Below are 13452 nucleotides of genomic sequence, written 5' to 3'. Positions count from 1 at the left end.
CCTGTCCTTTTGACAGCCCTAATTTTTCAGATTTGGATGTCTCTCCCTGAAAATAGAATATTGACAATATTATTATAAACTAATAAATAATGTTAAAACTCTAATATATGAGTGTAAAAATGAAGTCTTAATCTTGTAATATTTTTCATGTTAAATTTGTGAAAATTCAAAACTACTGAGATTTTGAAAATATCATGAGCTATATTTGAGGCAAATACTCGGACTGGGGTTCATCAACAAATAATAGTTAGGGAACAAGGGAATGACGACTCCATTTGAAAGAATTTCCAAGTTGATGCTCTGTAAAAATATTTCTTGTTGGGGAGAAACTACAAACGCTTAAGAGACTGCAGCCTTCCAATTAGTAACCAGCCAATCCATGGGTATACGTATGCCATTAAAAGTTGCAAAAAAAAAAAAAAAAAAAACATTGTTGGCTAACCTGCTTGCAGTTTATTTCTCCCCGGGTGGGTGTTGAGAGGATTATCCAATCCATCCATTCTTCAAGTGTGACCCATGGCTGACATTTCACCTGTGGATGGGGACCTCGTCTCAATATTCTCACCTACTTGATCCATGGCCATATACAAACAGGTGGTTGAGAAAAATAAAACAATGGCTCTTGTTAATTACAAAGCAAAAGTTTTTAGGTCCAGAGCTTGGAATAGGGTCTTCTTTTTTTTTTTTTTTGAGAATTCCCATCCATGCTGTGGGGTCCATGAGTTAATGGACTGGATCATTGGACCATACGTCCCACCTGTGTGTGGCCTGGGTGCTGGAAGGATGATAATGTCTCTGCAACGTTAACCATGTCATGAGCAATGACCGGAATAATCAGGTGTTGGGGATTGTAGCACCATCAAATCCAGGTTATAATCTTGTCCATGTGCTGGCCGGAGTGCAGGACGTGCCAGAGATGTGTGAATCTCCATTTCTATGTAGGCTCAGAAGACTTTCAACGGTCTTGCAATAGCTAATATTGTCATGTGTGCCGCCTTCCATTTCCTTTCTAGACTCCAGAATTGCAATCACCGTTTTGGAGCTTGTTCCAGAAGCAATATCCTTTTCTCGTGATTTTGCCCAGTAAATAATCACGATGGGCAAATGCTTTTTAACGAATCAACCTTAGCGCTCTCTACCTGATAACCACCATTTGGGATGGATGCACATAGCACTCAGCTAGCATGAGAAACACAAATGCATGATACAAGGCCCATTCATCATGTTGGCCCATGATCCAGGTGCATCGCATGTGTATGAGAAAAATGAACATCTATTAACAAGGCCAAAGGGCCATATCCAACAACATACAATCATCACCCAACTGATACGTTGATCCATCATAGTGTATTTTTGAGGGTAGGGCATGCTCCCAGCAGGCTCCACTTGCTGAAAAGACCTAAAGCTGGCGAACAGGCATTGCAAGCATGTGCTTGTTTTAAGTTTAAAAAGCATTACTTGGCTCTAGTGCCCGGCTTTAAGAACATTTTCTTCTGAATCATTTCCAAATATAAGGATATGCCAAGTGATTTCTTCAGAATCATTCAAAAACATGAGTACACACGTACGGACGAGTGATTTCTTATTGTGACAATGATATGTGATTAAAAGGTACCATGCTATTTGAGATAAGTAGAAGAAGGTTACGTATATCATTAACTAAAAAAAAAAAAAAAAACCACTAGCATATTTACTTGAAGTACTGGTAAGGCTCACTTTCATTTTGGTCCCACATAAAGATCTGAGGATTGAAACATATAAGCAAAAAAACATCGCCAGACCTAATAACTTTGTTTTAATCCATACATATATTGACTTTCACCTGTTTTACAAGTGCCAGCAAGTGGATTACAAAAGGACCCAAAAGAGAAGAAATCAGAACGCATATTGAACAAAGCAGTCAAATCAGTTACATAGTTATTCTGGTGAAGCTCTTATGTATCTCAATAAACTGGAACCGCACATTTGGTTATACCCATCAGCTGTCAGAAATAAAACAGCAACAGGGCAGCCGTCTTGTACACAACAGCAGGTGTAGTTTCTAATGACATAAACTGCTCCCCCACCTCTCTCAGTGCCATCACTGGCATTTTATCCCTGAAAATATACAATAACACTCGTTAACAACTTGTTTAGCAAAGAAAATCCAGTAATCTCAGGGCCCTCCTAAGGGTTGATCCGAATCTCTCCTGACGTGACAATGTGGGACACTATATGCAGGCTGTTCACCAGGAGGGCTCCACTATTATGTGCATGGCTTGAACATCAGTGTTGTCTGTTAATCAGGTGTGGGCTGTATGTTGAATGTGGACTCTTTTTTTTTTTTTTTGGTTCATTCTATTCTTTCCTACCTCTACCCGACCATTTCTTCCTTACACATGCAGCCCAGCAGAGAACTGGGTTGGCCTGATATTTGACCATGGCACATACATGGATGGGCCACCTGATGAATGGCTTGAATATGGTGGGTGGCCTATGTGGCTAGAACACAATTGAAAATCCTAAATCCTAAAGTAGCCTTTGCACTTCCCATAACCTAAAAAGCTGTAAAGCACTCAATCTACATTCTGACTGTAAGAAGCAACAAACGGGGCAAGCACTCAGCAACCGGAGAAACAATTTGGCAGGAGCTGCATCACACATAAGCATGGACTGTTTATCGCTTGTAATTGCAAGTGCCAACTTTACCAGATAGAAGGGGCTTATCCTTAGTAGAAGTACTTAGAACTGCCTCTGAGCTGTTGCTTGGTTGGTTATCAGCAAAACTGGGCCTTGTCCAGATCTTTGCATGTCCTTCCCGGCAAACTGTAACAATGGACTCGTTAGTAAATATCAAGCCAGAAAGCGGCTCCGCATGCACGCGGTGAGCGACTACAGGAGAGAGCTTTGGAACGTCACGCATGCTCGGAGCGGGTTGAAGAGTGCCCACTGGGCAAATGCTGTCCCAATGAGATGACTGGCTTCCGCTGCTAAATGTAGGTGATCCACCAGGAGGGCATCGTCGCAAAGGTACGACGATCTCATCCATTACCAAGTCCCAAAGAAGTAACTGAGTATCCTGCTCACAAACAAATAAGTCAAATAATGTTGAATACCTTATTAAAGGTAGAAAGGCAAGCAAGATACACAAAAAAGAAGGGTGAATTGAAAAGCCTACTCCCGAGGTCTCACTACATGTTGCAAATTCACATTCTGCCTCAGTGTCATGGTAATGTTAAGATATGTACAGACATGCACACGCACATGAGAAATGATCGAGGTTGACTGTATCATATGGTCAACCCATTGTGGGGGCTACCATCATGTGTATCAGATATCAAAGCTGTCTCATCGGGCATGCCCCCTCAAGAAATGGGGCGGCCCAAAAGTCAGCTGGATTGGGAACTCAGGTGGGCCACGCCATCTGGAACAGTGTAAACTCATGTGCAAAACCACGAAACCACATGGTGTGGTCTGCCAGAGTTCTGGACTGGCCTGATTTATTTTTGCTCCCTACATTTAGGTGGAGCAAAACTGCACAGTGGGTCCACACAGTCCAAAGGTGGACATCCCCACTCCATTTCCTGTGCTGTGGCCCACCAAAGTTGTAAATCAGGCTGGTTTTTTGTCCTTGGGCTTAAAGAGGAGGATGCAACCGCTGGAAGGCTTGGCTTTTTGGGCCACATCTCCAACCAATCCATCAGATGCGCCCTCCCATGTTGGGCCCTGACAACAAAAATCAGGCCAGTCATGACTGAAGTGCGCTACACCGCAAAACAATTGCTCGGGTGGGAACCACCGGTGATTATAGGGCCCACACTGTTATGTATATGCAACCCAATCCACTCAAGCAATGCATCCCACCAGTATGAAGGCACACCAAAAAATTAGGACATTTCAACACTCAAGATGGGCCCCGACATGTCAAGGTTTTCAATAACGGTAATGGTCATTGTCGTTACTGCTAACAACTCTTTTTCGAAAAAGGGAGGGAAAAAAACCCACATGACACTATCCGTAATTCAGGTGGGCCACATCAGAGGGAACGATGGAGGGGAGAAGCATCATTTCTGTGGGGACCACCATGTTGTTTATATGCCACTACTATGGAGCCCACCACCTGGATGAATACTAGACCAAAAATCAGGCCATTCCAAAATTCAGGACTAGACCAAAGAGAAGTTTCCTTTATGGCACCATCAATCACTAGAAACAAAAGCATGCAATATATGGGCAAAGATACTTGATTTAACAATCAAATAGTGGAAGCATCCAGCTTATCTGTCAGCTGCACATGATTTACTAGTGTGGAATCCTTGAAGAGATACAACGCATAACTATTTGATGTAGCAACGATGTTTTGACATTTCTACATAGTTAATATTTTAATTGCAGGATTCATAGTTGAGAATTTAGTTGTGGGATTTCTGTTTTAGCTAACACTCCTGCTTCAATATGTGCATTGACGGTTTCAATTCAGAATCTTGCAGGAACTGTGATTCATTTTTTTTTATTTTTTATTTTTTCTTTTTTAAATAAGTAATCAAAATTTTGTTGAAATGAAAAAGCAAAAGCAATACAATCTACAATCCATCAAGGCAGTGGATAAGAGTTGGCAATACAATTAGCTTCTCTAGGAACATGAATGATGCAGATGAGAGTCAATAACACATTCCAACGTTACTTAGGATAAGGCTAATGTCAATGGGGAAAAAGCCTTCACCGAGGTCCTTTAGAAAGCTGCAGAGGAGTCACCTTCCACAATAAGCGGACTCTTGAATCGATCTGCAAATAATTCTATCCCAACTTCTATCCTGGGCAATTCCTAAAGGTTTTTTTTTTTTTGAATGGATTTAAAGAAATTTATTAAACCAAACATGAGGAAATACAAAGGATGGCATAGCAGGATGGTGACAGGCCATGGCACACCCCACCTCAACAGAAATTACAAAGCAATATCCCAGCCAACTAAAAGATCCTCCCTCTTACAACTCACCATCACTGACCCAGATACAACTTCATCCTTAACTCTAATGAACACTGACTCACTAGGTGCAAATAGGCTGATAAAAATGTGATTGTTTTGTTCTTTCCACAACAATCAAAGAATAGCCAGGGAAAACAAATGCTGGAGAGAATTGACTTAACCCAAGCATCCCCCCTTTCGGTCAACAATTAGATCACCTAAAGCACTGTGCATAAACCAAAAAAACGTGAGAAGGTTCTCTCCAAACATTACACGCAAACTCATGGTCAATGAGATGATCGATTAGCTCTGCATCCTTAAGTTCCATGATACACCTGCTCAGGATCACCATATTCCTTTTCCTCAAATTATTTATCATGAGAATCATCCTTTTCACCACAAGCCATCTGAAAGCAACAACCCTAAGAGGGCTCAGGAAATGACATATCTGAAACGCCAAAGGATGCAAAACAACCATGACTTTTGAGCAGAAATGATTATAAAAGGATTTCAGGTGCAGGTCCAGGTCTAGTTTGGAAAGATGGGGACCCAAATCCGATTAGGTTTAGGTACCTGTCAAGTACCCATCAGCTCTTTTGACCTTTGTTTTGAGTCAGGCTTGGGTCTAGGTCAAAGAAGGGAATTTTATATGATTAGTCCATCCGTTGGATGGAGTACATTCACACGTGTGCCACTTTTGACAATTGTGTGGTGTGTAAACAGGCTCTCTTACATGCATGGATGGCGTATCAACCTCATTCCGTTGCTAGAGTAATTAATATTTACTTATTACAATAGAATGCTACCACTAAAATTAACTAAACCAGATTCAACCCAATTTTTAACCATGTCCAAAATGGAGGACTTGAACCCGATCCCATTTCTAAATGGGTCTGGAGATTGGACTCGGACCATTACTATCAGGCCAAGTCCATTGAGTACCCTTTGAGCTGTGGAAACATGGATACCAAGCCATATTGCCAATCTTTGCACTGAAGCACTAAGCAATAGACACTTGTTGATTAGCTAAGGCAGAATCTACCCTCGAGTAATCTAAGCTGAAAAGAATGGATGGAAATCAAGCCTTATTGTCAATCTCCACCCTGAAGCACCGAGCAATAGACACTTATTAACTAGCTAAGGCAGAATGTAACCTCAAGTAATCTAAGCAGAAACGAGAGGCTCCTTCCCTGGAATCATCACCCAATGCATAAGAAACCACTTCCAAAAATTTCCCTACCTTACTGATCACAACCTTCCAAGTTTCAAAGGCCCTATAAAGAGTAGAAGCTCAAGTAAACCAGCCTCCATTCTGAACCTCATTTAGATGTAATGACTTGCTTCTAGAGGCTATTCTTTTCCATCTTGAACCTCCATAACCATTTATTGAGGTCGATTCATAACTATGGGATCTTTTTTTTTTTTTTTTTTTTGGAAGAACAATGGGTATTTATTAAAGAAACTGGTCAGCAACTCCTAAGACAGCAAAGAATTACATAGAAAAGGACCGGGGACAAAAAGACTAAACAAAAATAGGAAAAACCTTAACATCAACAGACCCCGCAATCCATTCCAAAACATCCCTTTTGGATTTCCACACTACTTTCTCCCAGGGCCTTGATTTGTTAGTAAAGCAGCAGGCATTGCATTCACCTCATATATTCCAAAGACCTGCTAAAAGGAATAAACACCAAATAGAACATTTTACTTTTACAAATCGAACATCGTGCCATGACCAAAATAAAGGGTTGACTGCGGCAGGCATCACCCAGCTGACTTCAAAAGCTTTTAGGATTTGAGATCACACTTGATGCACGAACTGACAATGTAGGAAGATGTGATTGATAGATTCTGCATCACTCATAAGAGGCAGCATATGTTGAGAAGGATCATGCCCCTTTTTTGAAAGGTTGTCTGCCGTGAGAATGCATCTCCGACACCCACCAACCAAAGGGGGAGGGGGGGGGGGGGGTTCACCATCTGACTAGAAATAGTGGAAGTGTGTGTTAACACCCGTGGATGCTTCAGCCTGAATACTGGAGTTAAACGACTTGACTGAGAATACGCCCAAGGGGGAAGCCAACCATATCCAGGAGTCTGCAACGTTGGAGAGAGGCTGAAGTGGATGTAACCAATCCAACAACCTTGAGAAGTCTTGCGCCTCTTCGCTGGTGAGGCCTCTATGGCATGGGGGACACAATGCTCCCCTTCCTCCTTTGAAAGAGAAGCACGATGCCACTGATATGTTGGTCAACGGGGATAGGCGAACCAAGGAAAATTCTCCGCAAGAGAATTGTTGCCGCACCACCTATCTTCCCAAAAATGAATTCTGGATCCATCTTCGAGCGAGAATTTCAAACCAGAGTTCACCGTAGGAGCAATAGAGGAGATGGATTTTCAAATGCTTGAAGCCCTATATAGAGGTGATTTCTTCACCTCCTACCTTCCCGCTTCTAGGCCGTACTTAGCAATCAAAACTTCCCTCCACAATTTTTTGGATTTGAATCTGAATCTCAAAATCCATTTTCCAAGGAGGGCCATGTTCATATCTACTAGAATTCTAATTCCCGCTCCTCCTTTGGCATAAGGCAATACTTCATCCCATTTAAGGAAAATGGAATTTGAATTTTTCTTCCGCCCCTTTCCATAAGAAATCCCTCCGTAATTTTTCAAGTTTATCCAAAACAGATTTCAGATAGACATGTAATATGCCGGAAGATTAGAGAGAGCCGCCTTGATTAGAGTAATTTGGCCCACCATGGACAAGTGTATGCTTTTCCATTTAGATAACTTCCATTGAAATCTCTCTATTACCTTGTTCCACAAGTGCTTTGGAGGCCTACACAAACATAGTGGCAGTCCCAAGTAGGTAGATGAAAAAGTACTTGTTCTGCATCCAAACACATTTGCAAATTTAGATAATTCTTCCATAGAGAGACCTATACCAAGCATCTCACTCTTCGAAACATTGATTTTTCGTCCCAAGACCACTTCGAAGCAACCCACAATTTTTCGCAAATTATCTACCATAGCCTCATCTGATTCACAGAATAAAAGTGTGTCATCTGTGAATTGACGATGAGATAACTTTGTCCCAATTGGGGATGGACCAAAACCTAAAATAAGGCTTGCCTCTTGGCCCTTACAAAACATACCACTGAGCGCCTCTGCCACCAATATAAAGAAGTATGGAGACAGAGGGTCCCCTTGCCTTAATCCCCGCGATGCATTGAAGAATCCCTTAAGAGAATCATTCACCAAAATCAAGAAAGAAGCCAAAGACACATTCCATCATCTAGCTGATCCATTTATCATCAAATCCTATGGGATCTTTGACCCCTACTCACACAACTAATTAAAGCAGACATTGATTCTTCCCGACCTTGCCATAAGAGGCTTTGAACTTCTAACTTTTCAAAAATAGATAATGCATTTCCCCAGTTCCAACTTACACTCCCAGTTTGTGCAATTAAGATTGATATGAACCATTGTTAAGGTTTAAAAATGTAAAAATATGACTCAAATTTGATGAGGAAAAGAGTGTAGTTGGTTTGGCAGTTAAGTACATGCCAAAATTTTGAAGTGAAAAAAAAAAAAAAAAAACAATAACAAAAGAACAGAGAGGCTGATGGTTTGTATTTTCATGTCTCATGAATTTTATTAAAACATTCAGTACTGCATTGAATTTCTCAAATGCTCGATTGAGTTTTTTTGGAGTTTTGCACTCCTTTTGTATCTCGATTAATTCCCCTCTATTATTCTCTTTAACTTCTCCTTTTCTTCTTCTTCTTCTTTTTTTCTCTAAGAACATATTTATTAAATGAGTAAATCGAGTAACTATGAAACAAACTGGAGTCGCGTCCATAAGAAGCAAAGTGGCCAAGTGATTGACCTCTCAATACATGGACAAGGGACCAAAATCCTCTATAACACCTGCTTTACGCAGCACATAAAACAACCACGCACTATGGCCCCGACATGTTCTATCTGTAAAATCCACTCCGTCCATCAGGTTTTATCCTTGATTCTATGTCCTTGGGAAAACATTCAGCCAGATCCATAACTGAGGTAGGCCACACCACATGGAACAATGGGGATGGGATGCCAACCATAGGTTCATGTCTGGGGCTACCATATTGTCTATCTTTAATTGAACCTACTAATTAGGTTTAACTCACTAGGGTGAAGTGAAGATACAAAATACCTCCAACCCGAAAATCAAGCAGGCCACGCCACTAAGAGGTTTTAGGAGCAATTGGCGTGACCCTCATTATATCAGACTAATATTTTGTATGTACAGTTCAAATAATGGTTCTCACATGATGGACAGTGGATTTACATATGCAACATGGTGGGCACCAAAGTGGTTAGGTGTTTTATGCGCAATGGAAAAAAGGTGTTGTAGATAGTTCCTATCCTATGGATAAGGTATTTCGTAGTACGACAAAATATATTGTGGTAGGACCATTTGCCACAAAGGTGTAACCATCACACCTTTTCCTTATGCTTCATTCGTTTTCTACAATTGAGAGGGCAAAAATGTCCATGAAAAAATTTCCACAAGTGGTTAAAATCTGTAATGAGTTGTATGATACTCGGGCTTTGTATGAGCAATGACACACAGGCACTCAGACATTGCACACATGACGTATATTAACTCAAATAAATTGACTAAATTATGCACCCCATTGTCGCCAAGTCACAATCCCAAGATCAGCTTGGTTGAACAATCCTGACCTCTGATTTGTGGACACTTGTCTGTGGAAATGGGACTATTGGATATTTTTCATTTTTAACCATCTAATAAATGTCCACCAACCCAATAGTCATATAATCAAATAAGCTTAATTTTTGGTTCATGATAGACCCACATTGGGTACCATAATTTGGATGTTTAATTTGAGTACTTGTATTCCATATGTGATTTGTAAGTAATCTCCAAGTGCTTGAGTATCAATCACCCATCATACTCTGTTGAGAGTATCAAAGTTTTCCTCATCTTTAATATGGTTCAATTGTCAGATAAAAGAATGAAGGAAAGGTTGTAATGATTGCACTTTTGCAGTGGATATTCCAGCCACAATATATATATATATATATATATATATATATAGCTCACCTACGCACCTTCTTATGTGAGCACCTGTGCGCACCTCTGCACATATGTAATGGTCACAGAATCTGAACGGTCCACGTGATGCAACACCCCTTGAAACCTCACCTACCCAACTTTTAGCCCGATATAAAACTCTGGTGGGCCATGACAAAAGGTAAAAATTTCCTCCCTTGATTTGCATTTCTCTTTGTTGTGGCCCGCTAAAGTTTTGGATCAGGCTGAAAATTGGGCCCATAGAGTTTCAAGGGTTGCGGTTGCCACATCACGTGGACCGTTCAGATTCAATGACCATGACACGTGCGCCAAGGTGCGCAGAGCGTGACTCTCTCTCTCTCTCTCTCTCTCTCTCTCTCTCTCTCTCTCTCTCTCTCTCTATATATATATATATATATATACTCTCTCTCTCTCTCTCTCTATATATATATATATAGAGAGAGAGAGAGAGTCACGCTCACCTGCGAACCTTCTTACGTGAGCGCCTTTGCACACGTGTCAAGGGCACAAAATCCGAACGGTCCATGTGATGCAGCACCCCATGAAACCCCAGGGGCCCAACTTTCGGCCTGATCTAAAACTCTAGTGGGATATAGCAAAGTGAGAGGCAAATCAAGGGAGATAATTGTTTCCTTTTACCATGGCCCACCAGAATTTTGGATCAGGCTAAAAGTTGAGTCTTGGGGTTTTCACGGGGTGTTGCATCATGTATCAAAAAGTGCTCACGGATTCTCATGAGAACCGGTGCGCAACTGAGCATATATATATATATGGGAAAAGGTACTATGCGCTCGAGCTGATAGGACCGTCCCATGAGGTCGAGCTGTGTGGGCCCCACCGTGATGCGTTTCGAACATCTACCCCATCAGTCAGATGCACCATTCCATCGTGGGCCTGGGTCTCAAAAATCAAGTCAATCCGTGACTTGTGTGGGCCACACCACATACAGAAGTGGGGAGGGGCCGTGCACCATTAAAACATTCATAATCATTTTTTGGGCCCACCAAGATGTGGTTTGCAAATCCAGCCCATCCATTATGTGTGTCCCACTTGGATGAGGGTTCAGACCAAGTTTCAGCAGCATTCAAAACTCAGGTGGGCCCCACCAAGTGCTTTTATATGTTTTTGGCATGTCTTCACATGATTTTAGATGGTATGGCCCACCTGAGTTCCGTATACGGCTGATTTTTGGGATATCCCATAATTTAGAGGGGACCCATCAAATGCACGGTGTTGATGGTCGACACGCATCACGGTGGGGCCCACACAGCACATAACGAGAGAGTATCGTGAGGTCGAGCGCATAGTACCTTTATATATATATATATATATATATATATATATATATATATATATATATATATATATATATATATAGGAAAAGGTTCTATGTGGTCGAGCGCATGGGAACTTCCCATGAGGTCGAGCTATGTGGGCCCCACCGTGATGCGTGTCGAACATCTACCCCATCAGTCAGATGCACCATTCTATAGTGGGCCTAGGGCTTAAAAATCAAGTCAATCCGTGACTTGTGTGGGCCACACCACATACAAAATTGAGATGGGTTACCCACCATTAAAACATTCATAATCATTTGTTGGGCTCACCGAGATGTGGTTCACAAATCCAGCCCATCCATTATGTGTGTACCACTTGGATGAGGGGTCAGACCAAGTTTCAGATGCATCCAAATTTCAGGTGGGCCCTACCAAGTGCTTTTATATGTTTTAGGCATGTCTTCACATGATTTTAGATGGCATGGCCCACCTAAGTTCCGTATACAACTGATTTTTGGGATATCCAATAATTTAAAGGGGAACCATCAAATGCACGATTTTGATGTTCGACACACATCACGGTGGGGCCCACACAGCTCAACCTCATGGGAACTTCCCATGAGGTCGAGATGTGTGGGCCCCATTGTGATGTGTGTCGAAAATCAGTCAAATGCAACATTCCATGGTGGGCCTCGGGCTTAAAAATATAGTCAATACATGAATTGTGTGGGCCACACCACATACAAAAGTTGAGAGGGGTTACCCTCCCATTAAAACATTCATAATCATTTGTTGGGCCCACCGAGATGTGGTTCACAAATCTAGCCCATCCATTGTGTGTACCCCACTTGGACGAGGGGTCAGACCAAGTTTCAGACGCAGCCAAATTTTACGTGGGCCCCACCAAGTGCTTTTATATGTTTTAGGCATATCTTCACATGATTTTAGATGGTATGGCCCACTTGAGTTTTGTATACGGCTAATTTTTGGGATATCCCATAATTTAAATGGGACCCATCAAATGCAAGGTGTTGATGTTCGATAAGCATCACGGTGGGGCCCACACAACTCGACCTCATGGGAAGTTCCCATGAGGTTGACCACATAGAACCATTTCCTTATATAGCCAAATGCTTGGCTGCGCACCAGTTCGCATATAACTCGTGCGAACTTTTTTGAGAACTCATCATACGTGATGTGACTCTAAAATCTGAATGGTCCACGTGAAGCAGTACCTCATGAATCCTCCAAGGCTCAATTTTTACTTTGATCCAAAACTTTGGTGGGCCATGAAAAATGAAAACAGTTTCCTCCCTTGATTTGCATTTCTCTTTGCTATGGCCCACCAAAATTTTAGATCAAGGTGAAAATTTGTCCCTTAGGGTTTCATGGGATTCTGCATCACATGGACCATTCAAATTAGACGTCCATGACACATGTGCAAAGGTGCGCACGTGCGTAGGTGAGCATGCCCCCCCCCCCCCCCCGTCTCTCTCTCTCTCTCTCTCTCTCTCTCTCTCTCTCTATATATATATATATATATAGGGAAATGGTTCTATGCAGTCGACCACATGGGAACTTCCCATGAGGTTGGGGGCCCCACTGTGATGTGTGTCAAACATCTACTCCAATAGTCAGATGCACCATTCCATGGTGGGCCACGGGCTTAAAAATCAAGTCAATCCATGACTTGGCCGGGCCACACCACATACAACATTTGAGAGGGGTTACCTTCCCATTAAAACATTCATAATCACTTATTCGGCCCACCAAGATGTGGTTCACAAATCCAGCCCACCCATTGTGTGTGTCCCACTTGGATGAGGGGTCGGACCAAGTTTCAGCCGCATCCAAAACTCAGGCGGGCCCCACCAAGTGCTTTATATGTTTTAGGCATATCTTCGCATGGTTTTAGATGGTAAGGCCCAACTGAGTTCCATATATGGCTGATTTTTGGGATATCCCATAACCTAAAGGGGACCCATCAAATGCACGATGTTGATTTTTGACAAACATCATGGTGGGGCCCACATAGCTCAACCTCATGGTCCCATGAGGTTGACCTTATAGTACCATTTTATATATATATATATATATATATATATATATATATATATATA

The 13452-nt window shown here is 41.8% G+C and overlaps 1 protein-coding gene across 4 annotated transcripts in view; it reads right to left on the bottom strand.

Annotated features, from left to right (window-relative positions):
* Positions 1-1789: 1789 nt before the first annotated feature.
* LOC131248790 (probable catabolite repression protein creC) overlaps positions 1790-13452 on the bottom strand; it is a 97787-nt gene continuing 86124 nt past the window's right edge. For 2 of the 4 annotated variants that reach the window (XM_058249243.1, XM_058249245.1), the window contains 2 exons: positions 2722-3058; positions 1790-2630 (listed from right to left, as the gene is read on the bottom strand). In XM_058249243.1, coding sequence (XP_058105226.1) covers positions 2509-2630; positions 2722-3058 — 459 coding nt within the window. In that variant the 3' untranslated portion in view covers positions 1790-2508. Of the gene's footprint in view, positions 2631-2688; positions 3059-13452 lie in introns of all 4 variants that reach the window. The other 2 variants (XM_058249246.1, XM_058249244.1) reach the window with 2 other exon arrangements.

This window comes from Magnolia sinica, chromosome 6 (assembly GCF_029962835.1).
Source record: "Magnolia sinica isolate HGM2019 chromosome 6, MsV1, whole genome shotgun sequence".
In the NCBI taxonomy this organism is placed as follows: Eukaryota; Viridiplantae; Streptophyta; class Magnoliopsida; order Magnoliales; family Magnoliaceae; genus Magnolia; species Magnolia sinica.
The sequence above is the reverse complement of the archived record's forward strand: the minus strand, read 5'-3'. Positions and strand labels throughout refer to the sequence as shown.